The following is a 27,557-nucleotide window of genomic DNA, read 5'->3' on the forward strand; positions in this document are numbered from 1 at the left end:
CTTTCGTGGTTATGGTGTTCTCCTTACCCCAGCTCCTTTCTCCCCAGCTCCGCTTAAGAATTCAGTATTTTGTTCTAGCTAATATTTCCACCTGTTTACGAGGTGCACTGAGTTTCTTCTCTCATTCTGACTTGTATTGGTCTCAACAAAACCCAGTCCTGTCATGAGTACACAATTATAAAATAGCAACTTCTTTTGCATGAAGGGCTTGTTAATAATGGGTTATATAGTTAGATGAACTCTGAAAACTGTTTCTCCTTGTTACATCATCAATCCGTCTTTATTTCGACTTGTTGTCATAAAAGACACATATAAAAACACAATTCATCATCAGGTACTTAAAAAAAAAAAAAAACACAGTTCACCATCAGGTACATCCGTTGGAACTACACATTTGAGTTATACACAGAAAATGTAACACTGAAACTAAAAACAGCAGGATTTAAGATCACTACATAAATGGTATTCCTACTCGATCAAATAAGAAAATAAATATCTGTCTTCCATAAAAACATACTAAAACTATAAAGAAGTTCCACAATTGTACTGGGTTTACTTTAGGGCGACTGGAGAGCTTTCAGTTTTTCAACTCTTATTGTCCACATCCATTTAAAAAAAGTTGCTATCGCTATCACTATTGTTTCAGAACAGTCAGTTTGAAATATTCTCAGTGCAGTAATCCCCGTCATAATACCCTTTTGAATGCAAACTGCTCTTATCCATTTGTGACGGGGAGCCTTATATTCTGGGCAAATAAACAAAACATGAGCTATAGTTTCCGGGTGTGTTATACAAAAAGGGCACATTTGGTCACTTTTACTAAATGCCCATTTACAGGTGACCGTATTCAATGGGAGGGTACCTACCCTAAACTGATGGAATAATTTCCTATCATGAGGCATTGAAATCAGATCCCAGTACATCTCATACCCAGGAGAGTGTTTCAGCTCCAAAAACGCCTTAGTATACGATGGAGCAGTGTGTGACTGGAACTCCTCCTGGGATATGAATGACCAGTAGGCCTCTTTTAACTGTTGTTTGGTAGGAAATAGTGTCTCCTGAGGATTATCCCATAGATCCCCCATACCTAGAGACTTAAGGAGGGTTTTAACCTTTCTAAACCATAGAATTTTACCCCCAGAGTCCATATCACGCGTTTCCAGCAGTGCTAACGCATAGTGATGCAATTCTGGGGTTACCCACAGTCTTCTCCAATAGGCAACTGGTCTAAATCTGCAGATATTTTCTAGACTCTGACAACCCAGATCCATGCGCAGAGGTACGAGTGGTGTGGAATGTGGAAGCCCTGTTATACAGCGGAGAAATTTGTTGTGTGCTTTTTGTAGACCTGCTATATCAGACGACCCCCACAGTTCCGCTCCATATAGCATGGAAGATCTTACTCTTGAGTCATAAATTCTTAATACTGGGGCTACAGGTTTAGTGGCTGACAACTTAAATTCTCTTAGAAGGGCACCAGATAGTTGTGCGTGCTTAGAGATTAAATGGGCCACATGCGGCTTCCACTGTAACCTAGAGCCCAATGTGATGCCCAGGTAGCTGAAGCTATCAGTCTGCTCTAACGGTTCCCCATTCATAAAGACTCTGCCCCTGATGTTCCTGTGCTTATGCATCGTCATAAATTTGGTTTTAGAGACATTAACAGAGAGGCCATAGTCATTGCAAAATTTTTCAAAGCAGTCTATTGCCTTCTGAAGCCCTTCCTGAGTCTTAGATAAAAGGAGGGTATCATCGGCAAACATTAGCAGGGGGACAGGGATGCCGTTCTGTTTGGGTGCATCAGTAGTGGAGTCCCTATAATAATCTATAACTCTATTTATATATAGTGTAAATAATGTGGGTGCCAGCACACACCCTTGCCGCACACCCCTTTCCGTTGGAAATCTGTCGGTCACCTGGCTCTGGTTACCCCATCTGACCTGCGCGTAGTTATTTTCATGTAGTTTTATCAAAACCGCGAGCAGTTCTGGTGGGATACCCTGCTCGTGGAGTGCTCTCCACAGCCTATCTCTTGGGACTAGGTCGAATGCAACCTTTAGATCAACAAAGGCTGCATAAAGTGTGCCACCCCCCAGAACCACCCATTTCCAATATATTGTGGAAAATCTAAAAACTTGGTCTACCGTGCTAGTCAGAGGTCGGAAGCCAGCCTGTAGGGTGGACATGACTCCTGAGTCCTCGATCCAATTCTGGACCCTAAGAAGTACCATTCTGGCCACAACCTTCTGAATACAGGCTATTAGGCTAATTGGCCTATAGTTTCCCGGGTCATCTCGGTCACCCTTCTTAAAAATTGGTATGATTTCTGCTCCCCGCCATATATCCGGCACCGTAGTGCCTTTGGCAATAGTGTTCGCCAGTAGTTCGATGTAAGGGACCCAGACTGATTTACTATGCAGAAACAAATCTGCAGGAATTTTATCTAAGCCCGGGGCCCTGCCCTTGGGTATTAAGTTAAGGGCACATTCAACATCTTTCTTGGTGAACACTAGCATGTTTGCTAATAAAGGACGGCTGAAAGAGGCCAGGACAGGTGTTGGGACATTGGTTGTGTTAGCAAACTGGGACTTAAAGTGCTTAACCCAATGTTCTGGCGGGACATAATTAACCGGGGTTGGTTTCTGGTTCCCCGAGCCCCACCTCACAAGATGCCAGAAGTCCGTCGGATCTCTGGACTTGCTGGCTACCAATAGCTCCTCCCAGTATTTAGTGTCCCACGCTTTTTTCGCGGCATTTTGTGTCCATTTGTAATGGTTCCTTGCCGCCCGAATGGCCTCCCTGTCAGTGGATCGCACTGCATCAGCTAGGGATTTGTATGCAGTCCTGCAGTTTTTATCATACCATGACTCCGGTTTTCTTTTCCCCTTACCAGAGTTCCTCTTCCTCGGAATACTAAAATATTTACTTAGTTTAAAAAAAAGGGTCGAGTGAATGTGGACTACCCTGCTGCAGTAATCCTCATAATCCAGCTGCCCCTGTATTTCAATGATTGCTTCATTTACCATGTCATTCATTTCACTAATGGTTTCGGGTTTACCCAGACACTCGGCCCATCTTACCCTCCGAGTATCATTTGCCATGACGATGTCATCTACTATGTCGTCTGATGTTAACCCCTGCCCTTTGTGAAGCTGTAGCTCAAGACTGAGAGGGTTGTGGTCACTTTCGATACGATGAATTACAGTCATATCACGTATTGATGACCAGAATTCAAGATTGACCAGAATATAATCAATTCTGCTGGTGCTCAGTCCGTTGTTAAAAGTTGGATTACCCTGCTCATCCCCTCGTGTCCTGCCGTTCACTGCTCTCAACCCGTGTTCTAAACTGAAGGTCCTAAGTTGTAGGGCTGCCTGGGTCCACCGTTTAATAGGGGGTATACTAAGGGGGGGGATTTGCCAACAGATATCCTCTGCCTCAGTGAGCTCTAGATCCGTGTGGTCCAGAGGCTCATAGGAGCAGTTGAAATCTCCGCAAATTAGTATGTTAGCACCTCCCCTCCAAATACTAACATAGTGTCCCAGTGCCGCCACGACTTCTGACGATTTCCCTCCCGGCTTACCCCTGGCGTACACGTTAAAAATGAGTTCACCAAATGAGGGAGATTTTAACTTAACCCCCAGAATATCCCTTGAGTTAATTGCTAGTTGTGAATCCATCATCCTGTTTTACCCAAGTGGTCAGTCCCCCCTTGGGTCTTCCTTTATTTATTTTGGTTGCAGCTATTGCGAAGTGAAGATACCCTGGTCTGTGTTGGGGTTCTAATGCCCATGTTTCTTGCATACTGACAATCATGTAGTTATCAATAAAGGTAGCCCAATCCCTGGAGGCCATCTTATTCTTGAGACCTGCCACATTCCACGAGACCAAAAACTGGCTCTCCACATTACTACTTAAAGGATTGTGAACGTTTGTAGTGTCTCCTATGCTGCTGTTAGCCTGCACTCCCTCTGTCTCTGGTCCACTGGCCTCCACCAGACAGCCAGTTTCGTTAGCCTTCCTTAAACAGTTACTAGGTGTAAGATAACCTGTGACTCCAGGGACAGCTTCATATTTGATTAGACCATGGATTGTTGTATCACTTACACGGCTACCTTGGTTATCTGTTTGTGTGCAGTGGTCAGAATTATTTGGCTCAATTATAATGACATTAGTCGGGTTAGAAACTCCATCAGATATACTTGAAACAATGGGTACATTCCCTTCCAAAGCCTCAACCAAACCACCTGCAGTTAAAATATGTGCACCCACTGTCTCCTCCCCTCCTGACTGTAGACTTCAATCACAGGCATCCAGACCACTAAAGATGTCAAACCTATTTGACATTTCCAGTGGAGTGAATGGTGCTGGATAGTCCATGCTCCTATGTACAGTAATACTTGGCCTAGTGGGTACTATATTCCACCCAGGTGTTTCTGCAATTGGGGCTGCATGATGCACATAGGCTGAATTCCTGTTATTCATCATAATGGGGAAGTGGGTAGTAGGAAAAGAGTAACCATGAGCAGGTTGGGAAGGAAATACTACAGGTCTTGGGTAGAAGTAGGTCAGAGGGCGTGGGATAATGCTACTGTTAAGGTTAACCTGAGGCCAATTCAGGATGTAGCGTACTGCATTGTGATCTCTGAAACTGACCACAACCACGTCCCCCCCGATGTCTTTAGGTCTTTCACCCAACCACTGAAGACGGCGTACATAGACTATTTCGCCATCTATGTTGCTAGCAATTGGCCTGTGTTATGTCAGTTAGTGTGTTATTTTGTTCTTCAGTTGGGAAAAACCTTCCCACTTGTTCACTGGGAGCTCTGGTACCCCTGTGAGAATCACTACATATGGTACGGCCTCTGGCGGAAGATCCGGTAGTGGTCTCCTTGACTGTTCCCCCCGGGTCTGCCTGAGGCCTCCCTCCTCATGTCTCATTGACCCAATCGGGCGATTGCCCAGATCTCTGGTAGATTTATTATCAGAGGTTGATGGATAACAGTTGAATTTAACTGTTGCAATACTTGCAGGAGCATTTGTCAGATTAGTAGTGGAATTATTATGAACGTGTTTAGGAGCAGGAGCTGTCCCACTCAGAGGGTGACTACTAGAGGACGGGGCGTCTAATGTGGAGTTATTTGAAGTTGTATTTAAAACTGACACAATTTCGGTAGGTGATGGTCGAGAGTTATTGGCGGATTTAGCCGCTAGGGAAGGAACTGAGACCAGTTTGGGCCCTAAATTAGCTTTTTGTCTAGTAGGGCTTCTCTTCCTACCCAAGTCTGCTTCTATTTTCCCTAATCTGTTCTCCATATTTTCCAATCTTTCCACTATTGCTAGAGTGTAGGTTCGCATAATCATCTCAATACTATCCAAAAGATTACTGGTGTGTATTGTATTAGACCCATTATCCTCCAAGCTGTGTTTAGTGCTATGTTCCCCCTCTGTATATGCAGAAGTTAACAATGATATGGTAGCATTATCCATTCCAGTCACGTCCATGGGAACTGCAGCAGCTATAACATTAGTACTAGAGGGGATAGCCTTCTTCCCAAAGTCAGTAGAGCTCAACTTCTGCTTGGAAGGTTCCATCCTTTTGCGTCTCCTCTTGGTAGGTGGTGGACCATAATTTGTAGTTTGTACAGATTTCTTAGACCTTTCTCGCACGGTCTTGGGAGGAATAGGTGTCACAGCAATCAGAACTCCAGAAGTACTGGAAGTGCAAAAAGGATTATGTGGTGAGATTGGAATTTCTATTCCAGTAGAACAAGTGCTGGGCACTTCACAATCTCTCTGCAAAAGAGGTACACCATCTGTGAATAAGGTATCATTAACTAGGTCTGGGGCTAACTCTTTATTAGGAATGGCTGCGGGGTTAGTCTCAGACAGTGCCCTATTCTTGATATTTTCAATAGAGCGTCGACGCTCAGCTCGGCGCTCTGCGAGTGAAAGTTCTGTTGAGCCTCCGGATGGTGTTCTAGTAATATAGTTATCCAGAGTGCCATTCAATAAGGTCCCCACTCTATCAGCCACCGTTATTGTCGGGATCAGCACAATCGAGGACATGTTATAAACTTGACAAGTAGATGACGTAGCGATAGAGTGTAATAGCAACTTACTGTACGCTGAGTTCTTTTAAATCACAGTTTGGCCAGGGGGACGGGTCCAGTCCAGTGTCGTAGGTCCTCGGAGGGCCCGCTCTTTGCCCGGTCTTCGCGCGCGTCCCGCATCCGGAGGCCTGCCTATGTAGGAGGAGAAAGGGGGCGGGAAGAGGCACCAGGTGCGCGCGATATCCAGGCGCTAGCACTTCTGGTCCTCGCAGTCCCCCTCCCTGTGTCAGGGCGTCAGCTCTCCCCACCAGGTTGTTAGCGCCCAACAGGAGGAAGAATGACCGAGCACACGGGCTCCCAGGTCAACAACAAGAGTTCGCCAGTTACGGGCAGCAAAGGTTCTCCAGGACGTGGTCTGCAGGCAATAGGAACGATTACGAGCGGCACCCCTTGTTACAAACATTGACATGTGGTCATGATTGTCTTGGCCTCTAGCGTCTTCTGGTAAACTAAGTGGCAATCAGAGTGCACTTGGTTGCCAAAACAAAGAAGTGTGTGTGGGATTTGATGTCATTGTTTTCCCAATGCATTTACTATTGTCTAGCTAGCTTTCGTATGATGTATTGACACTGTAAAAAATCATTGATTTGATTTTTGACTGAAGTATTTTTCTTTTAGAAACCTGCCTATTCCTGTACGGAAACCTTGCATGCCTAGAGGGAATTGTGATGAATTATTAGAATGATTTTTCACAGACGATAAGCCTCGAACTGGAAGGAAAAGATTGTGAGCATACAAAGCTTCCTTAATAGTTGTGGGGCAATCATTAAGATGCAATGGTAGGAAGGTGGCTGGGGGACACAAGGTGATATTTCAAGTGCTTTAGACTGAAAACGTCACTTCCCTCAATGCAGCTCCAAATCGCACTATGAAGTGCTACGTGTAGCATTAGATACCAGGTATTTAGGCAGTCCTCTGCTGTCAGTTGTGTCCCTAATTCTCTGAGATTTGAGTAAATGACCTTTTAAAAGTCGATTTCAACTGTGCATACTTAGAAGAATATAGCATAATGGGAACACTCCGAAGGTAAGTTTCAATAATCACAGTTCATGGAAATTTATTTTGTTTTAGGTCGTCCTAGTTGATACTTATTGGTGGTGTTTCGGGAATTCACATTATAGATGTATCACATGTAGTAGTAAGGCAAACAGAATAGGATTGTGGACGGAGTGTTGAACCTTTTCAGACTCTCACCTCCAGTCACTATTAGATCTAGGTTTAATCCATCATCGTTCTTTTGCCTACCACGCCACCCCAGTTCAGACCCAGCCATATCCAAATCAGTCTTGACCCTGTTCGTCATGGGAACAGTCCAGCCCGAACTGCCAAGCCAGGCCTTCCCTGGTCCAGAAACGAGCATCCTGGTATCTGTTTCGAGGTAACACCCCACATCTGCCAGGCTAACTTGAATGCAGTGGCAAAGTGAGCAAGGGACCCACATCTGGGCATACCCAACCAACTTAGGATGATGGACGGAGCGCAAAAGCTTTTCAGACACCCCCAGTCACTATTAAATCTGGGTTTAATCTGTCATCGTTCTTTTTCTCCCTTCGGTACCCCAGTTCAGACAGAGCCATATGCAAATCAATCTTGACTCTGTTCCTCATGGGAACAGTCCAGCCCGAAATGCCAAGCCAGGCCTTCCCTGGACCGGAAACAAGAATCCTGGGACCAGTTTCGGGGTACCACCCTTCATTAGTCAGTTCAATTTCAAATTTTTAGTGATAAAGGGCTATTAAAGATGGAGGGGACCAGGACCTAAACAAGAGGTTATGATGCTTCCTGGAATGGAGTGTAGTCTGAAGAGTAAGTGCATTGCGATATATATAGTATCCATGTCCCAAGTGGGAAACAGCCTTTACCACGAAGGCATTTCTACGCGTTACGTTTACAACGGTACACTTACCTCGTAAACGTCTTTACAACGCGTATTGCTTCCGCGACCGGCTTTACCATGCAAGCAACGTCTTCACGGAACGGATTCTTCCTCATCCGATTCAGTCCTTTTTTAGTGTCGACGAAGATATGAGAAAAAGGCAAAAAAAAGAAAAAAGGGGGCTTGGGGGGGTCTCCGCAAGCCCCCCCCCCCAAAAAAAATGCGTGGTAAAGGAATAATCGAGGTAAAGGATATGCGTAGAAAAATCATTCCGTTGTAACGCATGCGTGGTAAAGGCATGCGTTGCAATGGAATGCGTAGTAACGACATATATTCGTCCCAAGTGTAGTGCAACCACGACAAAGGTACCACCTTACTTAACAGTATGTGTTAAGTCAGTAGTGATAATATTTGTGGGTAGTTTAATGCTAGGTTATCAGGGATACAGTGAAGTCAATTAGTCCTCTGGTAGTAGGGTCATAGAAGATTTGTGAGAAAAGCGTGTTCGGGTGGTGGTGGGGGAGTTTAAGTTTTGATGCCTAACAGAAGATTCCAAATTGTTTGGAATCTCGAGTTGTTTTTTGACGATTAAATGCATAAGATAAAAGCAAAGGTAGACTCTCTGAAGGCATAGCACCTGGGAAAAACGTAAAGCATTAACCTGGCCTCACTTCCAGCTCACAGCTGTGGAGTGCATTGCTGTTCCTCAAAAGGTTACCTTCAAGCGTAAGGGGTAGCCAGCAGCCATCGGCTGTAGCAGGGACACCACCTGCTAAGACAAAACAGTGCCTACCATATTCCATCCTTACCCACTGTTTGGGGTTGGACGACTGATTTCAAAATATTTGGAAGAGAGACCGAGGGTAACAAAAACAGATGGGTGCTATCTTTTGTCATGACTCGCTATACATTGAGGCAGAAACTACCCTCTTCAAAAATACAACTGACAGAGTACAAGCAACATCACACAGAAGTATTAATACAAGAAGTATGTGTTTTCCAACAAATGTAGGTGGCGGAGAGAGGCCAGATATGCATGACAATAGATACATTTATTTGAGGTTCTGATTGGTGGCCTGAAAGAGAACTGAGAATGATCCCAAATGTAAGCCTACATACCGGTAAAATAGGAAAAAGAAGAAAGGGCTGTCCATTCACTAGATATTTCTGGAGCAGAACAGTGAGATTATCTGCAGCTGGACCTCTTCAGAATGCACATTTTCACCTGCTGATTGGCCAGCAGTAAAAAAACATTTTAAACTGCAGTTTCAATACTGAGAAGAATAGGTCTTCACACCTACAGTGAACATTCCACTTTTTTTCCTGCAAATAATATTCAGTACTGAGTAGCATTTTTGGCCTTGAGCAAAAAGGTTTTTCTTTGGAAAGCCATCATCGTTAGTCCAGAGGAAATATAGTATGCTGTCTGTTGGCTGATCAACACTCAACAGCAAGCTATATTATAGGTGTCCTCCATCTTTGTTGTTCTCAACACAAAGCTTCACTTGACCTTCACAGGAGTGCCTCGGGGTCCGATGTAATCCTGCTTGCAAGGAATAGGTAGTACAGATTGACAGCGTTACCTGAAAAACTGCAGTTCTTCTTATAGTGAACCCTTTAGTTCAGAAACTACAAATGCAAACAAATTATCACAGATGTTTTACCGTTAGGATGAGGAACGCTTGTCAGAGACCTGCAGAAACAGGAGACATGGTCCTGTGTTGGCTGGTTAGCTCCAGATAAAATGTATTATTACAGCAGAATACATAAAATGCCAAAGCTTGATATACCACAGGTCAGCACCAGGTTTGAAGGGGAAAGCAATTTTCATAAACTGTTTCAGGATGCTTGTCTATGTTGTATCACTAAATTCCCTCATCAAAGGTGATATCTAAAATGGATCAATGCTGGGCTTTAAAGAACCCGATAATTCTGAAATCACGTTGGCGAAAGTATTTCACAGATCACCCACACATGCTGTCCAGGGCACATGGTGGACTATTGCACCACAGCTTTCCATCACAGAGTGTAGTAACCTTGTTTCTGAGTTCCAGCAGGACAGACGCTTAACCTATCTTCAGACTACATGGTCTTTATTAAGAAGGCAAAGAGACGTGCCGCCGATGTGCCTTATGTCGTCAAGTGGAAGAGACTCTGCCTATGGTTCATGAAGAGGTCCACTGAGCCACTATAGAAGCAGGAAGCAAATGATAACTACCATATGCATTTTACCTAACTAAATCTGGCTCACAGTTGTTCTGAGTAAATGTACACTTAGATGCTATCACAGCCTACAGTACCTCACTGAACTCTTTTTTCCTCATCATTTAATTTAATTGAGTAAAGACTTTGGAAAGCGTCAGTTGGGAGAAAAACTCCTCTTTCGGTCCTCATGAACAAGACAACACTTCAGCATCTATCCTGACAAGTGACTTACCTGGTAGTCATGACATCGTCCCAACATGTGCACTAGATAGATATTGCACTCTGAGCCCTACAGTGTCTTCTGTAGGTACAAGGTACTCTTACAAACACATTTGTCTTTCCTTCTGATCACCGTGTTAAATTTTCATATTCGGCAAACCATTTAGCTTCCTTTGTTCTTACCCTACTCTGTCTTGTCTGGCAGATCATTCTCATTATCCATGAGCTGTGAAAAAGGCCCCAACACACAGCTTAGCCAAAAAAAACCACATTAGACTATTAAGTCAATTGTTTATTAAGTATGGTTCTATCAGTAATGGGCTGACAACCTCTACAAAATCTGTCTGATGGATTGTTTCCTGTTCAATATGAGTTATTCGAAGGGTAACAAACTACTGTAGGGGAGACCGAAAGCTCGTTCTTTCACAGGAAAGGTTATCCGTATCACAAGTAAATAATGTTTCTGTTTAGGGAGGCTCTAATCAGATTTTGCGATGTTTAAAATATAGATCCTAGATAATCTAAATGTTTAGTGGTATTAAGGTTGGATAGTTATCCTTGATTCATGGGTGCCAGGCTGTGTAGAAAAATTCCTACAACTGGAATGCAAAAACGAATGAATACATTGTGCATTTACCAAACTTAAATAAACAATATACTCTGGTCTCAAAATACATTACTCAGTCTGGGGACTGGAGGACTTTGAGGGCAAAAGAATAACAATACCTTCTCTTTACCTGCTTCCCTCTGCATACCCTTGCACAGCCATTTTCCACAACAGTAATCTCTGCCTGGGAACTTATTGAGGAGTTTGTGGAGCATAATTATCTTAGAAATTGTAGTTAGATATTTCTGATGGATAATTTAAATCATGGACTCCTCACCTTTTGAGTATTCCCCGGGCACCAGGTTGGATCTGGAGAAGTTTTCAGTAGTGCTCCTGTGCACTTGAAGGTGGCGTCCTGCTGATCCGCAATGGTTTCATACCACCACTAAAGTACTGGAGCTGAGTTGTATCTAAGCATCAAAATTGCACGCAGATATTAGTCAATTTCTTTCTACACCTTCTGACATGGAGCTACACTCCCAACTTCGTCGGTATTCCAACGATTTTAAATTTCTTGAAAGGCAATGTTAGGGAATGCTGTTCAACCAAAATAATAAGTTTTAAGCCAAGCTGAGACGGTTGTATGTCGGAACCACGCAGGCATTTATCACGTCTACCTTAATAATATGGTCCGAACCATGAATGTGTCTTTACAACGCTTTCCTTTACCACGCAAGATGTTACAACGACTTGCCTTGGGGAAAGCGATGGAATTGGAATAGTATAATTTACTATTTCAACTCCAGTCTGCGCAACAGTAGGGAAAGTGTTGGACTTAAAGTCCAACATAAGTCCAACAGTGTTTTCCTTATGGCTAGTAGTTGTAACGACTTGCGTGGTAAAGGAATGCTTGGTAAAGTTGCAATTGTGGTTCGGACCACGTTGTTAAGGCACTGCATGTTCCAAGCTGCGTTGTAAATGTGGTTTCCATGCTGAGACTGGTGCAGAAAGATGTCAGTCACGGACCACATGAGGTGTGTCTTTAGTGCCTTGGCTCCTGTCACGACGGCAGGTCATGTGACCAATGTACCATAAAGCAACCAAAGGCAATCTGAGCCTGGGAGGCAAAGTATTGCATAGCCAGCATAAGAAGTAGTGGATATCCTACAGGTCCTTCTCCAAGATGTTAGCCTGTTTCTGGTCAGAAAGCCATTGCTGTGACCACTCCACTTCCCGCTCAGAATCTTAAGTAAGTCAAAGTCCAAACACAAGTACAAAAAGTGAAGTAGGATATTAACCCATCCTGTAACTCTGGCTCCAAAGAGAAGGTGCAAGGGAGTCCAGATGTAAGCCACACTCCTTTGAATTCTCTGGCTACGGAACAGATACGTCAACTGGTCCAGATGCCTGCAGATTGGCCAAGGCCGTTTCAGTTCCTGCAGCAGAAAGAGGCCTCCAAGGAGACCTGGCTACTTGCTCACTAGTTATTGTGCTTCCGGCTCTTTCTGGTTCCTCTGCGGCCCATAGGAGCTTCAGGGTCCTCCCAGGTGGGTTACTGCTGCTGGGTCCTCCCTCAATACCGTCTGTACCCTCGGGACCTGTTACTGGACCTTTATGAATGCCAGCAGACACTTCCATACTGGCCCAGAGGCTCAGGCTGGTTTCCGCCTCCCTGACGCCTGTGCCGGTTCCACTGGCGCTGATCAGGGACCCAGTGCTGATGCCTATGTTGGATCCTCAACAAATAATATGAAACAATGAAAGCGTAACCAGTTGTTATGCTGCCTAATTCTAACCAGACACTTCTACTGCGTCACAACTATCAGCAGAGACTCTATTCGCTTATTGGCTTATACTCCAAACCTGTACCAGAATAGGGAGCCCCCATGACACCGATGATGGGAAGGGGATGACTTCCACATCACTATGCTATTAATGCCTCATACCTAGTCTTGGAAAATGCCAGTAAGTTTGTCCTCTTCCCTGAAACAGAGCTTGTCTGGCCACATGGGCCACCAGTGGAGAAAAGAAAATCATTTGTGGTGGTGATTCGGAGGACTACTTAGGTTCCTGCATTGCAGCTGCCCTCAATTGAGATAAAACAAATGTTTTGACAAAGATTCTCCATCCAGGACCCGTGACATTAGAGCTCTTACTTCCGTTCAGTGACACAGTCCCAGAAACCTTGATGACAATGTGGTTATAACCATGTTCTTGTCGGCCTGTTAGTCAACAAGTTGCCAGGGAAGACAGTCTGGATTTCCTTATCAAGCATCCAACCCTGGAAAGTTTTATTTTGCACGTTCTGACACTAATTCATTTCTGACCAATCCCCTGGATAGAAAAGCCAAACGGATTTATGCTTTTGGCAAAATTATGTTTTCTACTGACAATTTGGCACTGGAGTACATAAATGCATTTTGCCTCTTTTTTGATAAAAGCATGCCTAATGTGATATGGCTAGAGCAGTCTTTCTGGTGGTCCTGGAAGACTTAGCGTCCCTGTCTCAGACAATCGATGATGAGCAGGATGCATCAAAATACATTATCCATGCAGGTATAGACATTGGCAGGGCAGTTGGTACCAGTGTTGTGCTTCAAAGGCACTCCTAGATGAGGTCCTCTGGTTTTTCCGGCGATGTGCAAGCATCACTGATGAACATGCCCTTCAATGGGTCTAGACTCTTTGGAGGGACGACTGTCTTCGTGTTGGATGTGCTAAAAACAATAGAGTTACAGTACAGTTGTTATGGTTACTGACTCTTTTGTAACAGTCCACTATCAATTCAGCAAATTTAGGGCTGTTTATTGGTATTACCCTATAGACAAAAGTCACTTTCTCAACCGGTGATTCGGAGGACCACTCTGCTCTTTCGGGACCGCAGACGTTGCACTGGGAGATATCTCACAGGACAGCAAGGACATCAGTCCTCCGAACTCCCCGTCCCCTGCTGCTACCGAACTGTTTTAGCCTGCCCTCAGTGACTCGCGTACAACTGGTGGGAGGCAAGGTTTATTATTTCTTCCCAGGTTGGTGATCCTTCACATCCAAAAGATGAGTCTCACCGTTTGTTCAGAGGTCTGTGCCCTGCCATTCATTTGGTTGTGATACCATCCCATGCTGGACTATCAATCACTCTACCAGTATTCTTTGCTTCCTTTGCCCTTTGAAACAGAACAGGCTCCATTGGTTAGACTCCCAGGAAGGTTTTAAGTTTTTATATTTATTGTACCAAGACTCATTGAGTGGCTGAGCAACACTTTCTGTTTTCTTTCGAGTTATTAACCCCTTCGCCGCGGCAGGAATTCCGCCGCGGCGCTGGGGGGGTTTGGGGGCAGTTGCGGGTCCGCTGTGCTCGTGACGGAACCACTCCGTCACGAGTCACGGTTGAGCTGTGCTCATGACGGAGTGGTTCCGTCACGTCTCCGCCCACTGCGCTAATCGCCCGCACAGGCGGGTAATTAGCACCGCGTGGGCGGAGCGGCCGCCAACGGCCGCAGCATGACGGAACCACTCAGTCATGAGCACAGCGCAACCGTGGCTCATGACGGAGTGGTTCCGTCATGAGCGGGGAAGGGGTTAAAGGGAATCTGGGGCTAGAAGTATCTATCGGAAATTATTTACCTTTAGTAACTCCCTTGCTGGTGGATACTCTAACTGCAGATTCCTCACTTTCATCCCATCTCCCCGTACATTGGTGTGCTCTCTTCACTTCCTAGAAAAGTTACAAGTTAAAGATCAGCACTCTGTCTCCGATAAGTGCTCTGCAGTCTGTGTCTAAGAACATGGCAAGGAAAAGGCAAAGACAAGACACTGACATCAGCACACAAGGGTGGCAGTTGTATGCAGCTCCACTCCATAATATCTGGCGAAGGACAGAGCCTGCTCTGAGCTGCACTATGCCACCTACTGGCACAGCAACACTGCTGAAAAATTCTTTGGATTCAGTCTGGCATCTGGGGATATTCAAAAGGTGAGGAATTGAGATTAGATGGAGTATGCATCGTAAAGATTTTACCCTAGGCATGAAATGTGTTTGTTGACCACCTCAGACCATACCCCTCGCTGTTTACAGTATTTATTAAGTTCAAACTCAATGTTTTTTTAATAGAATTTTCCCGTTAGCAATCAATAGCCATTTCAAAGAATTCAGAATCCAGGTATACCACTAAAGGTTAGCAAGTATGTAGACTGGGCACATATGTATGAAGGATAGAGTGTACTGAAGATTATTCTTGGCAATAGAGAAGATCTTCACAAAAATCCAGGATCCTAACTGGTTTTACCACACTTCATATATGCTTAACATTTTCACATATTCTTCTTCTGTCTCCTCTTCTTGGTGACCCACTTGCAGGCTTCAGCTATCTTGTATTTATGTTCCCATCTCTGAATGAAATGTTTTTTTTTATTGCCCAGGATGAACCGCTGGATGAAAGTTCTGTGAAGAAGATGATTCTAACCTTTGAAAAGAGGTCCTATAAAAACCAAGAGCTGCGTATCAAGTTCCCAGACAACCCTGAAAAGTAAGAGTACTGTTTTAAAGAGAAGTATTTCTCATGCCAAAAGAATTGATGTGAAATATTGAAGGAATTGGGGAACTCAGGAGGTACTATGAGAAGAGTAGAGTGACTGACGGTTGAAGCAATTCTGGTTTCTTTTTCGTCTTAGACATGTCCTTTTAACTTTAATGAGTGTAGTAGCAGACATGTGTAATTGTCATTTTGCCCATCCATGTAATTTGTCTTGTTGTAGTTAAGAGTTATTGAGCATATGGTGCACTGCTCGCTCTTGGCTTTCATAGCGTTCTGAAGCACTCCTTTTGCCCTTCTTCCTCCCTTCATATCTGCGCTTTGAACCTTTCCTGTGACTCTCAGTTTTAACGTCTACCTTTCCCTGAATCTCACTATCTCTTCATAGTCTCCGAGCAATATGTGGTGGTATACAAAATCCCCAAAAGTAAATAAATTATACGCTAGTCATCAGTCTTTCCTTGAGTGTTTTTTTATGTTTACTCCAAATAGCTACTTTTTTCCCCATCGCTCAATTACCTTTAACTGAGCTTCCAATCCAGGTCATGTTCCATTTGCTTGTAATCTATCCTTTACTTCCACCTATCCTAGGGGTTTTCTGTCTCTTCAAGTTTTTGTTTCAACCCTCTTATGTATCCTGAAAACGGTACAAAATCAATGCACCACAAATAGCACTTCTCGTTCTACTTTTTCTGCCTTGAAACTCCTTCCAAGCACCTTCTCCATCTTTAATCGCTCCGTCTCTTAACTTATCCAGTCTTTTCTTACACCAGTGGCTTTACAGCCTTTGAAATGTCCAAAAAGCAATATAGGACTGTACAAAATATCAAGTATAGTTATTCATGTTAGACTGCTCTGGTTTGCAGTCCAAATTTGGGCAATCAAACTTCTTGCCAAATTTCCCTGCGCTCCTTGAACAAGCCGAAAGTGTCTGATATATAGTGGTAGATGGTGACCATTACAAGACAAGAAAGGAAATGTATATTTTTTTTAGCTTTTATGTTGCACCACAAAGCCTTCAGTAAATGATCCAACAAGGTCTGGAAGAAACATGAAACAAGCTAAATAAACAGAACATGCATTTTCCCAAGCAGTTTCTTTTGCTGAATATCTAGAACTGTTTGTTTTTACTGGTTTTAACTCCTCATGCAGGACGCTTCCTAGCAGTGCCCAGTTTGACATCCCCCCCTCAAGCTCCTAGAAAATGCTTATTTCCAAGGTAGCTGCGTACTGGTTGTTGTCATGAAAACCCGTCACTTGCGGTTGAATTGTTTTAAAAGTGGATTCTGCTCCTATAGATGACGTAGAATCAAGCAGATCTGTCCCAGGAAAAGCTGCTAAATCTCTGGTCCTGTGTCAGGCTGTATGGCGGGACCTGTACCTCCATGAGAATTTGGGGCGTGCACATCAGTAAGGGCATATGGTCATTCTAGTCTGTGGATACAAGTCAAGCCATTATTTAAAGAACCTACTTCTGTCCGGTTGCCATGGCTCGCCCATTTCAATCAATAACATTATTTTATATTCACAGGTAATAGATCACTGCGTGGTCAGAGTAACTTGAATAATCTATATATAGCAAGGGGATTTTTAGCATTGAACAATAAAATAACCAAATGTTTTTTATTTTTACTGACTTTTGGAATACAGAACCACTGTACCTACACTTTTATACTACGTTACAATATGTTTGCCCTGCATGGGCAATTCATTCATGACCATCACAGTTATAATTTGGCGAGGTTAGATTTATGATATACACATAACATTGCTTTACTACCCCCCTATATTCATACAGCTTAAATGACATGCCTGTGGGGGTGGGCTAGACCCTACATTGCGTGTCCTTCCTCCATGTGTTAGCGGGTTTGGAGCTCACCTATATCAATGGAAAACATGGCTCATGTGCAGTTCTATGGACACTCATGTTGTTTTGTCTTTTTATTTTTTTGATTATTCTATTTACTTTTTCTTCCATCTTGTTATTTTGTTTTTCCTGTGAGTTAACCTAATCAATATGATACAACTTACAGCATCTGGCGGTTGTGGCACATCCCAGCATGAGTGTCATTTAGATCTTGTTAGATTTTGAAAGAGGCTTCTGTGCGTCACGCTATCCCCCTTACCCAGTCCCGTTCGAAGGTGTGTCGGGCGGGTGGGGGTAGAGTAGAGGGGGGGCTTGATTTGTGAGTCGGCGGAGGGGCATAATTAATCGGAATGCAACCAGTAAGATAATAAGCTGGTTGATTTATGATCTGTATTGATGTCTGTGTCGTGAGCCGGTAGCGATTTATTTAATGAGTAATGGGGCCAGGTGATGTGGTCTCTGTTTGGCAGCGGGGGAGGGGGGGGGGGAAGGGGGGCGCCCATCCTTGACTTCTCCTGTGTGTAAGGGTGTCACTCTCCGGGTCAGGTCAGGGTCACTTCCACCAGGAAGGTCTGGTGTCTGCATCCTCCCCAGCATGATTCCCCAAGTTTCCAGGTCTCTGTCAGCATTTTCATCTGTGCGGACGGTACATAAGCGGCGTTCTTCCGCAACTCCCCATAAGCGCAGATCTGCCTCCACTTTTCTGGGAGAGGAGCTGTGGCCTGCTTCCAGTGAATGGCTGTGCGGCATTTTGCCAGCACCAGCCGCAGCATAATGAATTTATGCTGTATACGGGTTGTCGCCTTGGGGGTTGGCAGTACGCCCAGTAAGCAGTGTTTAATTGTAATCTCAACTGGGAACTTTGTCGCTTTCTGCAGCATGTCTAGGACCGTTCTCCAATATGTACGAAGTAGGGGGCAGTCCCAGGTCATATGTGTGAAGTGGGCTGGGCAGGTGCCGCATCTGGGAAAGCGGGGCGCGTGTGACGGGTCAAATCTTGATAAGCGTAGGGGGGTCAGGTAGGTGCAGTGGAGGTAATTGAATTGGGTCAGTTTGAATTGAGCTTTGCTAGATAGTTCTTGTATCTCATTTCCATTCTCCTTCTGTTAGTTGCACGGGCAAATCCTCTGACCATCTGTCCCGGGTCTTTGCCAAGTCAGCTCTGCGGTCAGTTTTCAGGGCTTTGTATAGTCGGGATATTAGTCCCTTAAAGAAGTCAAAATAATTAAATCTTTAAAAATATGTTTTATAAAAAGCACCAAAGTAGTCGCCAAGTTGTACTTGTAAATGACTTTCTGATGGAAAATTCTACCTGCAGATGCCTCACCTCTTAATTCTCCGCCATGTGCCAGTCTATATCTGGAAGCTTGAAATAGCATTTATACGCTAATAAGTGTTCCACAACTCTGACTTGACTCTGAGGTGCACCCATGATGTATTAATATGGAGCAGATCTTATAGAATCATCTAGCTGCATATTCCTTACCTGTAAACTTCCCAGGCGCCAGACTGGATCTGCGAAAAGTTTCTAAAGCAGTATCCCTGAGCGCTGATAGGTGGCGTTGGTCGACTCCACATGATGTAGTTGGCATCGTGTTTGCTTTTATGATGTCTGCATGGTCTATATAGGCACCACATCGGCACACTTACATCCGTTCTTTTCTTCCGCGTCATCCAGCGCAGATCCGTCGAAAATAGCTGCCCCCTGTCATTTGTTTTACAGACTTTTTCGACTTTTTGTCAAACTTTTTTTGTGATGTGTAGGTTTTCTCTGATGTCTAACAGGACCTCGGGATTCAAACCGTGCAGCACCTGTCACCGCGCCATGTCGGTCACGGATCCCCACCTCGTGTGTCTTTGGTGTCTGAAGCACGACCACGACTTCTTTGCCTCAGGCGACCCGCTCTCATCGCATCCAACCCTGAGAGCTTGGTGGTCCAAGCCTGTACCTCCTGTGGTGTGGTGTGATGCTCCTGTGGTGCATCTAGGTAATCCTAGATGCTGGATAGCTGTGGAAAGAAAAAAAGTTCTTCCACCAGCCTAGCACTGCGGTCATTAACCACTGCATGCCTATTGGGCTGTTACTCCCATTCCTTATGGGAGACGGTTGCCCAAGTGCTGCAACAAGTCCTGGCGGAGGCGCAGGCTATCCTCTCCCAAGCTACTGCTGATGGGAGAGACGCAGCTATGTTTACTATTCGCTGGGGCCTCAACACTACAGACTCGCTTGGCAGAGCGATTTCCTTGACTGAGGCAGTTGGGCGCCATTCCTGGCTGAGAACATCTGGCTTCTCTGGGGATGTCCAAGCCAACCAGATGGACATGCCCTTTGATGGCTCACGTCTCTTCGGAGATAGGGCAGACGCGGCATTAGAGTGCTTCAAAGTTTTGCGGGCTGCGGCCAAGTCCTTGGGCCACTCTATGTCATCCCAGCCTGCGTCCGCCTTTCAACATTTTTATGGCTACAGAAGGAGTTGCCAGCCCTATCCTAGCCAGATGAGCACACAAATTCCACAACCTTTGCAAGGCTGTGGGCGCGGCTCGCCCCAACCCCGTGGGTCGGGTGGCCAGAGGTCAGGTCAGGCCAAAAAAAAACCTCCCTCCTCCTCCAAACCCTCCCAGTCTGATTAGCCAGGATCATGGGTGTCCAGTTGGTGGCAAGATACGCCATCACCTCCACCACTGGCGGGAAATCACCTCAGACAGGTGGGTTCTCCAGATAGTCAGAAGGGGTTGTTTCCCTCCCCTTCAAGACTACCCCTCCATCCATGCCCCTTACATATAGTCAGCTGACAAAGGATCACTTTACTTTACAGGCCAAGGAAGCCATAGAGAAGGTTCCAGTGCCAGAAGTAGGCTGTGGTTGCTATTCCTGCTACTTTATGGTCCCCAAAGAGATGGAGGCCTTCATCCTATCCTCGACCTCAGAGCCCTCAACTCCTTCCTCAGAAAAGAGAAGTTCAAGAGGCTCATCCTGGGTCAGGTTCTGTCTGCCCTAGACTCAGGAGACTGGATTGCAGCGCTGGACTTGCAGGACTCTTACTTCCCTATTCCCGTCCTGCCTGCCCATCATTGCTACCTGTGGTTTATGGTGGCCACAAACATTTTCAGTTTGCCGTTCTCCCCTTCGGCCTCACCAGCACTGCTTGGGCGTTCACCAAGGGGATAGCGGTTATCGCAGCTCATCTGCGGAGGTCAGGGGATCCAGTATTCCCCTATCTCGATGACTGCCTGTTGAAGGCGGACTCTACCCAGAAGGTCATCTGTCCCCGCCAGACTACGATGAACGGCCTGCATTCACTGGGGTTCACTATCTACGTGCCGAAGTCACACCTGATGCCTTCCCAGATGGTCCCTTTCATTGGAGCTGTTCTAGACAGTGTGAAGTTTCGGGCATATCCTCCAAAATGGTGAGTCCAGGACATTCAGGCTATGGTACTGATGTTTCAGCCTCTGTCCTGGATTTTGGTGAGACAGACTCTGCGGCTGCCGGGCCTCATGGCCTCCTGCATCCTGCTAGTGACTCATGCCAGATGGCACATGCAGGCTCTGCTGTGGGGCCTGAAAGTCCAGTGGGTGCAGCTTTGGGAAATTCTCACCAACCTGGTCCAGATCTCATAGGATCTGCGCGAAATCTGCAGTGGTGGCTGACAAACCGCAATGGGCTACACGCAGACCTGTCTCCCTTCCCAAACAAGTTCTCACAGTGGTGACAGATGTGTCACTCCTGGGATGGGGCGGCCATCTGGGAGAGGGGGAGATCAGAGGCCTCTGGTCTCCGGCAGAAGCCGGGCTCCACATCAACCTGTTAGAGCTTTGTGCGATTCGACTGCCACTGAGGTTTCTTATCATCTATCAAGGGCAGGCTGGTTCAAGTGTTTAGAGACCACACCACCCCACTGTGTTACTGCAACAAACCGGTCAGAGTGGGGTCGTGGACACTGTCAGGAGGCCCTGCATCTCTGGACTTGGCTGGAACAACAGTACATATCCTTTGGTTCAACACCTGGCTGGTTCCCTGAACGCGAGGGCGAACAAACTCAGCTGACGGTGCCTAGCATATCACAAGTGGAATCTCTATACGGAGGTGGTCCAAGGACTCTTTCAGCAGTGAGGAGAACCTTAGTTACATCTGTTCACATCTGCCGAGAATGCAATGTGATCAGCTTTGCGCATTGGAGTTTCCAAGGCGGCTCTCGCTTGGCGACGCTTTTAGTCTGGAGTGGAGCTCATTCCTCCTTTCCGCCCATACCACTCCTTTCCAGAGTGCTCAAGAAGATCAGGAGCGACCGGGCACAAGTAATTCCCGTCAAACTCCAGTCTGGGCAAGGAGAGTTTGGTATTCTGAGCTTCTACAAATGAGCATCGACCCTCCGATCACGCTACTCCTTCTGGAGGATCTTCTGTTACAGCAGCAGGGGAGGGTCCTCCACAATAACCTGTCCACTCTCCCCCTTCTTGCATGGAGATTGAACGACGACAGTTGACAGCATTCAACCTTTCTCCCGAAGTATGCTAAGTTATTCTGGAAGCCAGGTGTCCTTCCACTAAGTAGGTATACGCCTGCTGATGGCAAAAATGTTGTAAATATTGTACAGAACGATCTATCGACCCTTTGTCTGCTTCTCTTTCGGACATTCTCCTTTTCATTCTCTTTCTTGCCCATCAGTGCTCTGCTCTGGGCACTCTGAAGGGTTACCTTTCGGCCCTCTCTGCTTTTCTACGGTTGCCAGATCAACCGTCACTGTTCAAATCACCCATTGTACATAGATTCTGAATGGGGCTTACACATTTGTTTCCCTGATCTCCTTTCATCATGCCCCAGTGGGACCTTAATTTGGTCCTCACTTATCTAATATGAGCGCCTTTCGAGATGCTGCACAATTGTCCCCTCCGGCTGCTCACCATCAAGACAGCCTTTTTAGTGGCAATAACTTCTGCCAGGAGGGTGAGCGAGTTGCAGGCACTTTCTTGTCAGCCTCCTTACCTGACCGTCTTCCCAGACAAGGTGGTGCTTCGCACTAGGGCTTTTTTTTTGCCTAAAGTGATGACACCTTTACACTTAGGGCAATCTGTCACTTTGCCCTCCTTCTATGCTCCTCCGCATCCTTCTAAGAAGGAAGAGCGTCTCCAACGTCTTGACCCAAAAAGAGTGTTCTCGTTCTACCTCAACCGCACCAAAGAGTTCTGGGTGGATGACAAACTCTTTGTTAGGTACGTTGGAGCAAAGAAGGGATGTGCTCTGCAAAAGAGGACTATTTCCAGACGGGTAATCCTCTGTATTAAGATCCGTTACGCTCTAGCAAAGAAACAGCCTCCTGAAGGACTCCAAGCTCATTCCACCAGGGCTAAAGTTTCCACCATTGCTCTCCAGTGTGGTGTCCCAGTCCTTGACATCTGCCAGGTGGCTACATGGGCATCCCTGCACATGTTTGCCAAGTATTATTGCTTGGATAATCAGGGCTGTAGGGAGGGCCACTTTGGCCATTTGGTCCTACATGACTTTCTGCTTTAAAGCTTTTTCCGCAGTCCCTCCTCAAGGATGGTGTTTGTTGGGTATCTGTTCACAGATACGGAATCCACAGCTAGATGTTTCTATCTGATGGACAAGTTATTTACCTTTGGTAACAGCTTATCTGGTAGAGACATGATCTAGCCGCAAATTCCTTACCGACCCATCCATCTTTCCCACACTGCGTATCACTTTTTAGTGTCGGCTATTCCTCTTCAGGGCCCTTGTTGTCTAATACACCACTGTCAGTCACCTTCATGGCTCTGCGCTTCTGGTGTGGAAAGTCGTAAAAAGTACCGACGTCAGTGCACCAAGATGTTGCCTGTGTAGACGACACAGACGTCATAGCGATGACCACAACGCCAACAATGTCTTGCGAAGTCGACTGACACCACCTATCGGCGCGCAGAGGTACTACTCAAGAAAAATCTTCCGGCTCCAGTCTGACGCCTTGGAAGTTTACAGGTAAGGAATCTGCGGCTAGATCATGTCTCTGCCAGGGAAGAAGTTACTGAAGTTAAGTAACTTGTGCTTTAAGGCCCCATCAGGTCCACTGATGTCGGTTCTTTTTCTTTTTAACGCCCTTCGACTCGGACCAGGAGTTACCCTCTTTGAACATTTCCTTACAAACATTTTTGCAGTGTTTTGACAATATGTCTTTCTTGAAAATGTCAGTGTTTAAACCTTGTTACTCCTGTCATGAGCAGATGTCAATCTCTGACTCTCATGATGTCTGTCTTTGGGGCCGAAATATGACTCCCAAGTTGTGTGAGAAGTATGGCCTCATGCACGACAAAGCCAAGAAGGAGGCTCAAGATAAATGTCTGGTATGTTGATGATCCCGGTCCTGCACCACATCCCACTCATACTCACATTCCACCAGCAAGACTTCAAATCATGTCTCCAACAAGGACAATTCTTCCATGAAGAAGCACAAGAGGGGTTCTTCAGCTTTCGACTTTGATCCCTCTTAAGGGAAAGGTCTCCTGTCCGTGGCTTTATTCCCTGACTCCGGCCTCAATATCACATTTATAGCCTATTTTGGAAGAGATACAACTGGCACAGTTCCAGGCTTTGAGCTCCCTACTCTGTTTTCAGAGTTTCTAGCTACTAGCCCTAATGCTCCACAGATAGCAGATTTCATCCAGGTGATACTGGCCATCTTGCCCCAGTTCAGCTCCCTCGATTGTACCTGCATGTTCCAAGAAGCCTTCAAGGCCTATGACCGTGCTTTGAATCAGAAAAGGTTTCTTCTGGTAGAGAGGATTCCTAAACAACAGACACTTACATACCAAGTCAATAAACTGGCGACAGTACATTTTATGATGCCCCTGACAGGCATGATGTCCGCCTGAATATCCTTTGTTCCATATTGAAGTTTGTAAGTGCACCATCTTCAAGAGGAATTGGAAGCTCAGTGACTCTAAAGTCTTTCAAGAACCACATCGAAGACATGATCAGGCTCAAGGAGGTGTTGTTATGGTGAAGTTTGTGAGCCAATGTGGCAGTTCTAGATTTACAACTTCCCCAGCTCTGTTTGATGGCAAGTGAGGCATCCATGGATGGTTAGAGCCTTCATCTGTAGGATTTGGAGGCGGGAGGCTTTGGCCACATTTGGAAAAAATGCCTCATCAATTTTTTGGAACCATGTTCAAACAAAAAAGGCATAAAGAGGGAAGAATGAGGTCACCCACACTTTGAGAAGAGCCACAGATACTTGTGTCTTTGTCCGAATACGATACAGCATTTATTTTGCTGCTGATCACCTCCCAAGAGTCACCAGTACTTAGGTTGCCTCTCTGAGCAGAATGGTGTGTCTCACCAACGATGGGAGCTTAATCAACAAGCTGATGGATGATCTTCCACAGATAGCCATCCATCTCTGGACCAGTTTGCCACCCCAGTCAACAAGAAATGCCAGCCTTTCAGCAGCAGATACTGGGATCAAGGGGTATGTTTTTGATGTCATGGTCCAAAAACTTTGTGTAACGCTTTTCTACCTCTTTCCCAGAAAGATCATAAGGGAACCTTGCCTCCTGATTCTCATACCCTCAGTTATCAGAATTGGTTCATAGATGTATTGCAACTATCAGAAGCACCCAGCATTTCCCTTCACAAGTGAGCAGACATGCTGTCCAGAGAAAGAGGCTTGGTTCTCTACTAACTATCTGACATCAGTGAGCTTATCGACTTGGCTTGTGATCACTTGAAGCCCTCTTTCGAAGACATCCCTGAAGATTGCTATAAAATCTTAGTTCAAACCAGGACAGTTTTTACAAACAGAACGTTTCAAATTAGATCAAAGAGATTCTGCATCTGGTATCAGTCCATATTATTGTACCCAATGGCGTCCACATCTCGCCCATTATTGCCATACTGTTGAGTAGAGTTCGCAGACCTGCTGGTCTGTCCTTTGGACACTCCCAGACAGGCCAATCCTCCTCAACCCCTCTAAACAGGGTATTTAACATTGGATAGTAGCAGCCATCTTGTCTAGCCACACTAAAGTGGTAACCCCCCTGTGCCTTACAGTTTTAGCTCCTTACATGATGGTTGTGGAAGCAACTGCATCTCTTGCCTAGGTTCATCTAGGAGATACTTTCCGACCGGCGACCAAGAAAAATCAACGCATGTTTATAAAACAATATTGTCTAGTCATTGTTTGTAAAAGAGTTGGCTATTAGCCAAGCTGTTGTTTGGTATCTGTTTAAGGATAATTAGTTTCTTTCTTCCCTCATTCCATCATCTGTGTATTATTCCTGTAAGTAATATGCTCACGTGGATGTGTAATGTTTTTTATTTTCGCCATATATCTGTGAATTGTTGCTGCTTGAGATTCTGTCATGTGCATCTATGAAAGATCCAGTGTTGGAGAATAGATAAATTACTTTCTTGTTCTCGACTCTAGGGTTTATTCCTAGATAACGAACATCCCTTTCATCCTCCCCAGTCAGAGGTTCGGTATATAAACGTCCTTTTACACCAATGCTCTAGAAATCTGAAGTATGCCAGCCTCTAGGGGGAGTGAGTGAAGTCTGTGGAGGTTTCATCTCTTTGACTAGAGTTAGGGTCTTTTATCACTATAGCGGCTGTGCTACTAAAATAAGATTTGTTTTAGCTTTTTAGGTCGAGGACTACCGGTCTGCCGAAGGCAGAACCGGAAGTCGGAAGATTTAATGTTTTCTAGAGTGGCTATTTAGCCCGCCTCTCTTTTTGCTTCTCCTCCATTGGCTGGCTTCCTAAACGGAGGCCAGCCATTGGAGGAGAGAGCCGTCCCTCCAAATAGGCTCCGTCTTTTTCAGATTCGGGGGCGTGTTCCTTGCTGTTCTTTCCACTTTTTAGCCACGCCCTTTTAGAACAGCAGGAACACGCCCCCGAATCCGAAAAAGTTTCGAAGCTTCGATCCGCCATTTTTTTACTGTCCTCTGCCTGTGAGGATCTATCCGTTCGGCGCCGTGTTGTTGTGCTGGTGTCGGTCTCTGAGTGTATCTGACTGTACAAGCTTGACTTTCTGTTAGTCTCCGTGTACGTGCGCACGTGCCTCTGTGCACGCCCGTCTTTCCGCCAGTGCTTCGGTGTGAGAACGTGGGAGCCCCGCAGGACCGAGCCTCCGTCCCCATTGCCACTACAGCTGCTGTTATGACTTGGTCCAGGGTCTTGGCTCGCAGACGCCTCTTCCCCTCACAAAAGGAAGGAAGCTAATGAGTTCTGCGCCGAGCAGTGAGCGCCGAAGAATGGAAAGGCCTGGGGCACGTTTCCGTACAGCTAAAGTTACAGAAAGCTGTTCTGCGGAGCAGCGAGTCCAGGCCCGGGACACTCACATACTCGGGTCTATACTTGCAAGCCATGGGGTGTCTCTACTCCGTTCCTCCAGAGGAGCCGGCGGCGGGCAGGTCAGTCGAAAGTTTACACTCGAGTAAAGTGCTGGGACTCGTAGGTGCACTTTGGGAGTACTCTGCTGCTCCGCACTCGAGTTCTCAGCGGCGTGGGAGGGGGTGAAACTTCTCGTCTCATTTACTTGCCAGCCACGCACCATCTTAGCTTGGCTCTTATCCGCTGTTCCTAACTCTAGGCCCAGAGGGAGGGTGACTGGGCTGCATTCTTTGGGTTTTTAATGTTGCAGTGTGTTCTTTCGATCCTTCTTCTTGGTGCAAGGGGCGGCTTGCTTTTTCCTCTGTATGTGTGTCCGATCGGACTGCCAGAGTGCTGTTTGGGTTATTCATGGTTAAATCACTGTTTTCAAATGTGATCCAGACAAAAAATGATGGCGCCAATAAGCATAGATCGCACCTCCAACAGTCCAGCGGGAGGTCTACGTTTTGATCCCGTGTGAATTGCATGATGCCTAAAAATACACTGGGGCTAAACGGACACTGGTGCCGATTTTAAAACCATAACACCCCCCCCCCCCCCCCCCCCCCCCTCTATTTTTAGGTAGCAGGCTCCACTACTGGTTCATGCAGCCAGTGTGGTTCATTAAGAATTTTCTTTGGCAAAACCGGCTCAGGAGAAAACAAACTTAGACTACAACTCCCATAGTTCGATTGGGCAGAGCGTGACCAAAGGTCGCGGGGCCCTTTAAATCACTTCTGCTGCAGACGGAAGTCACCTCTAAGCTCTCTGGCGCAGGCTGGCGGCCCGGGAAGATTAACTGTGTGGCGGCCCAGGCCTGTCACCAAAGGTAAA

General features: G+C 45.8%; 1 protein-coding gene across 1 annotated transcript in view; it reads left to right on the forward strand.

Annotated features, from left to right (window-relative positions):
• Positions 1-27,557, forward strand: part of CTNNBL1 (catenin beta like 1) — a 460,868-nt gene that overhangs the window by 147,666 nt on the left and 285,645 nt on the right. The window contains exon 3 of the mRNA XM_085619195.1: positions 15,380-15,486. Coding sequence (XP_085475321.1) covers positions 15,380-15,486 — 107 coding nt within the window. The remainder of the gene's footprint in view (positions 1-15,379; positions 15,487-27,557) is intronic.

The sequence above is a fragment of the Triturus cristatus genome, chromosome 7 (genome assembly GCF_964204655.1).
Source record: "Triturus cristatus chromosome 7, aTriCri1.1, whole genome shotgun sequence".
NCBI lineage: Eukaryota > Metazoa > Chordata > Amphibia > Caudata > Salamandridae > Triturus > Triturus cristatus.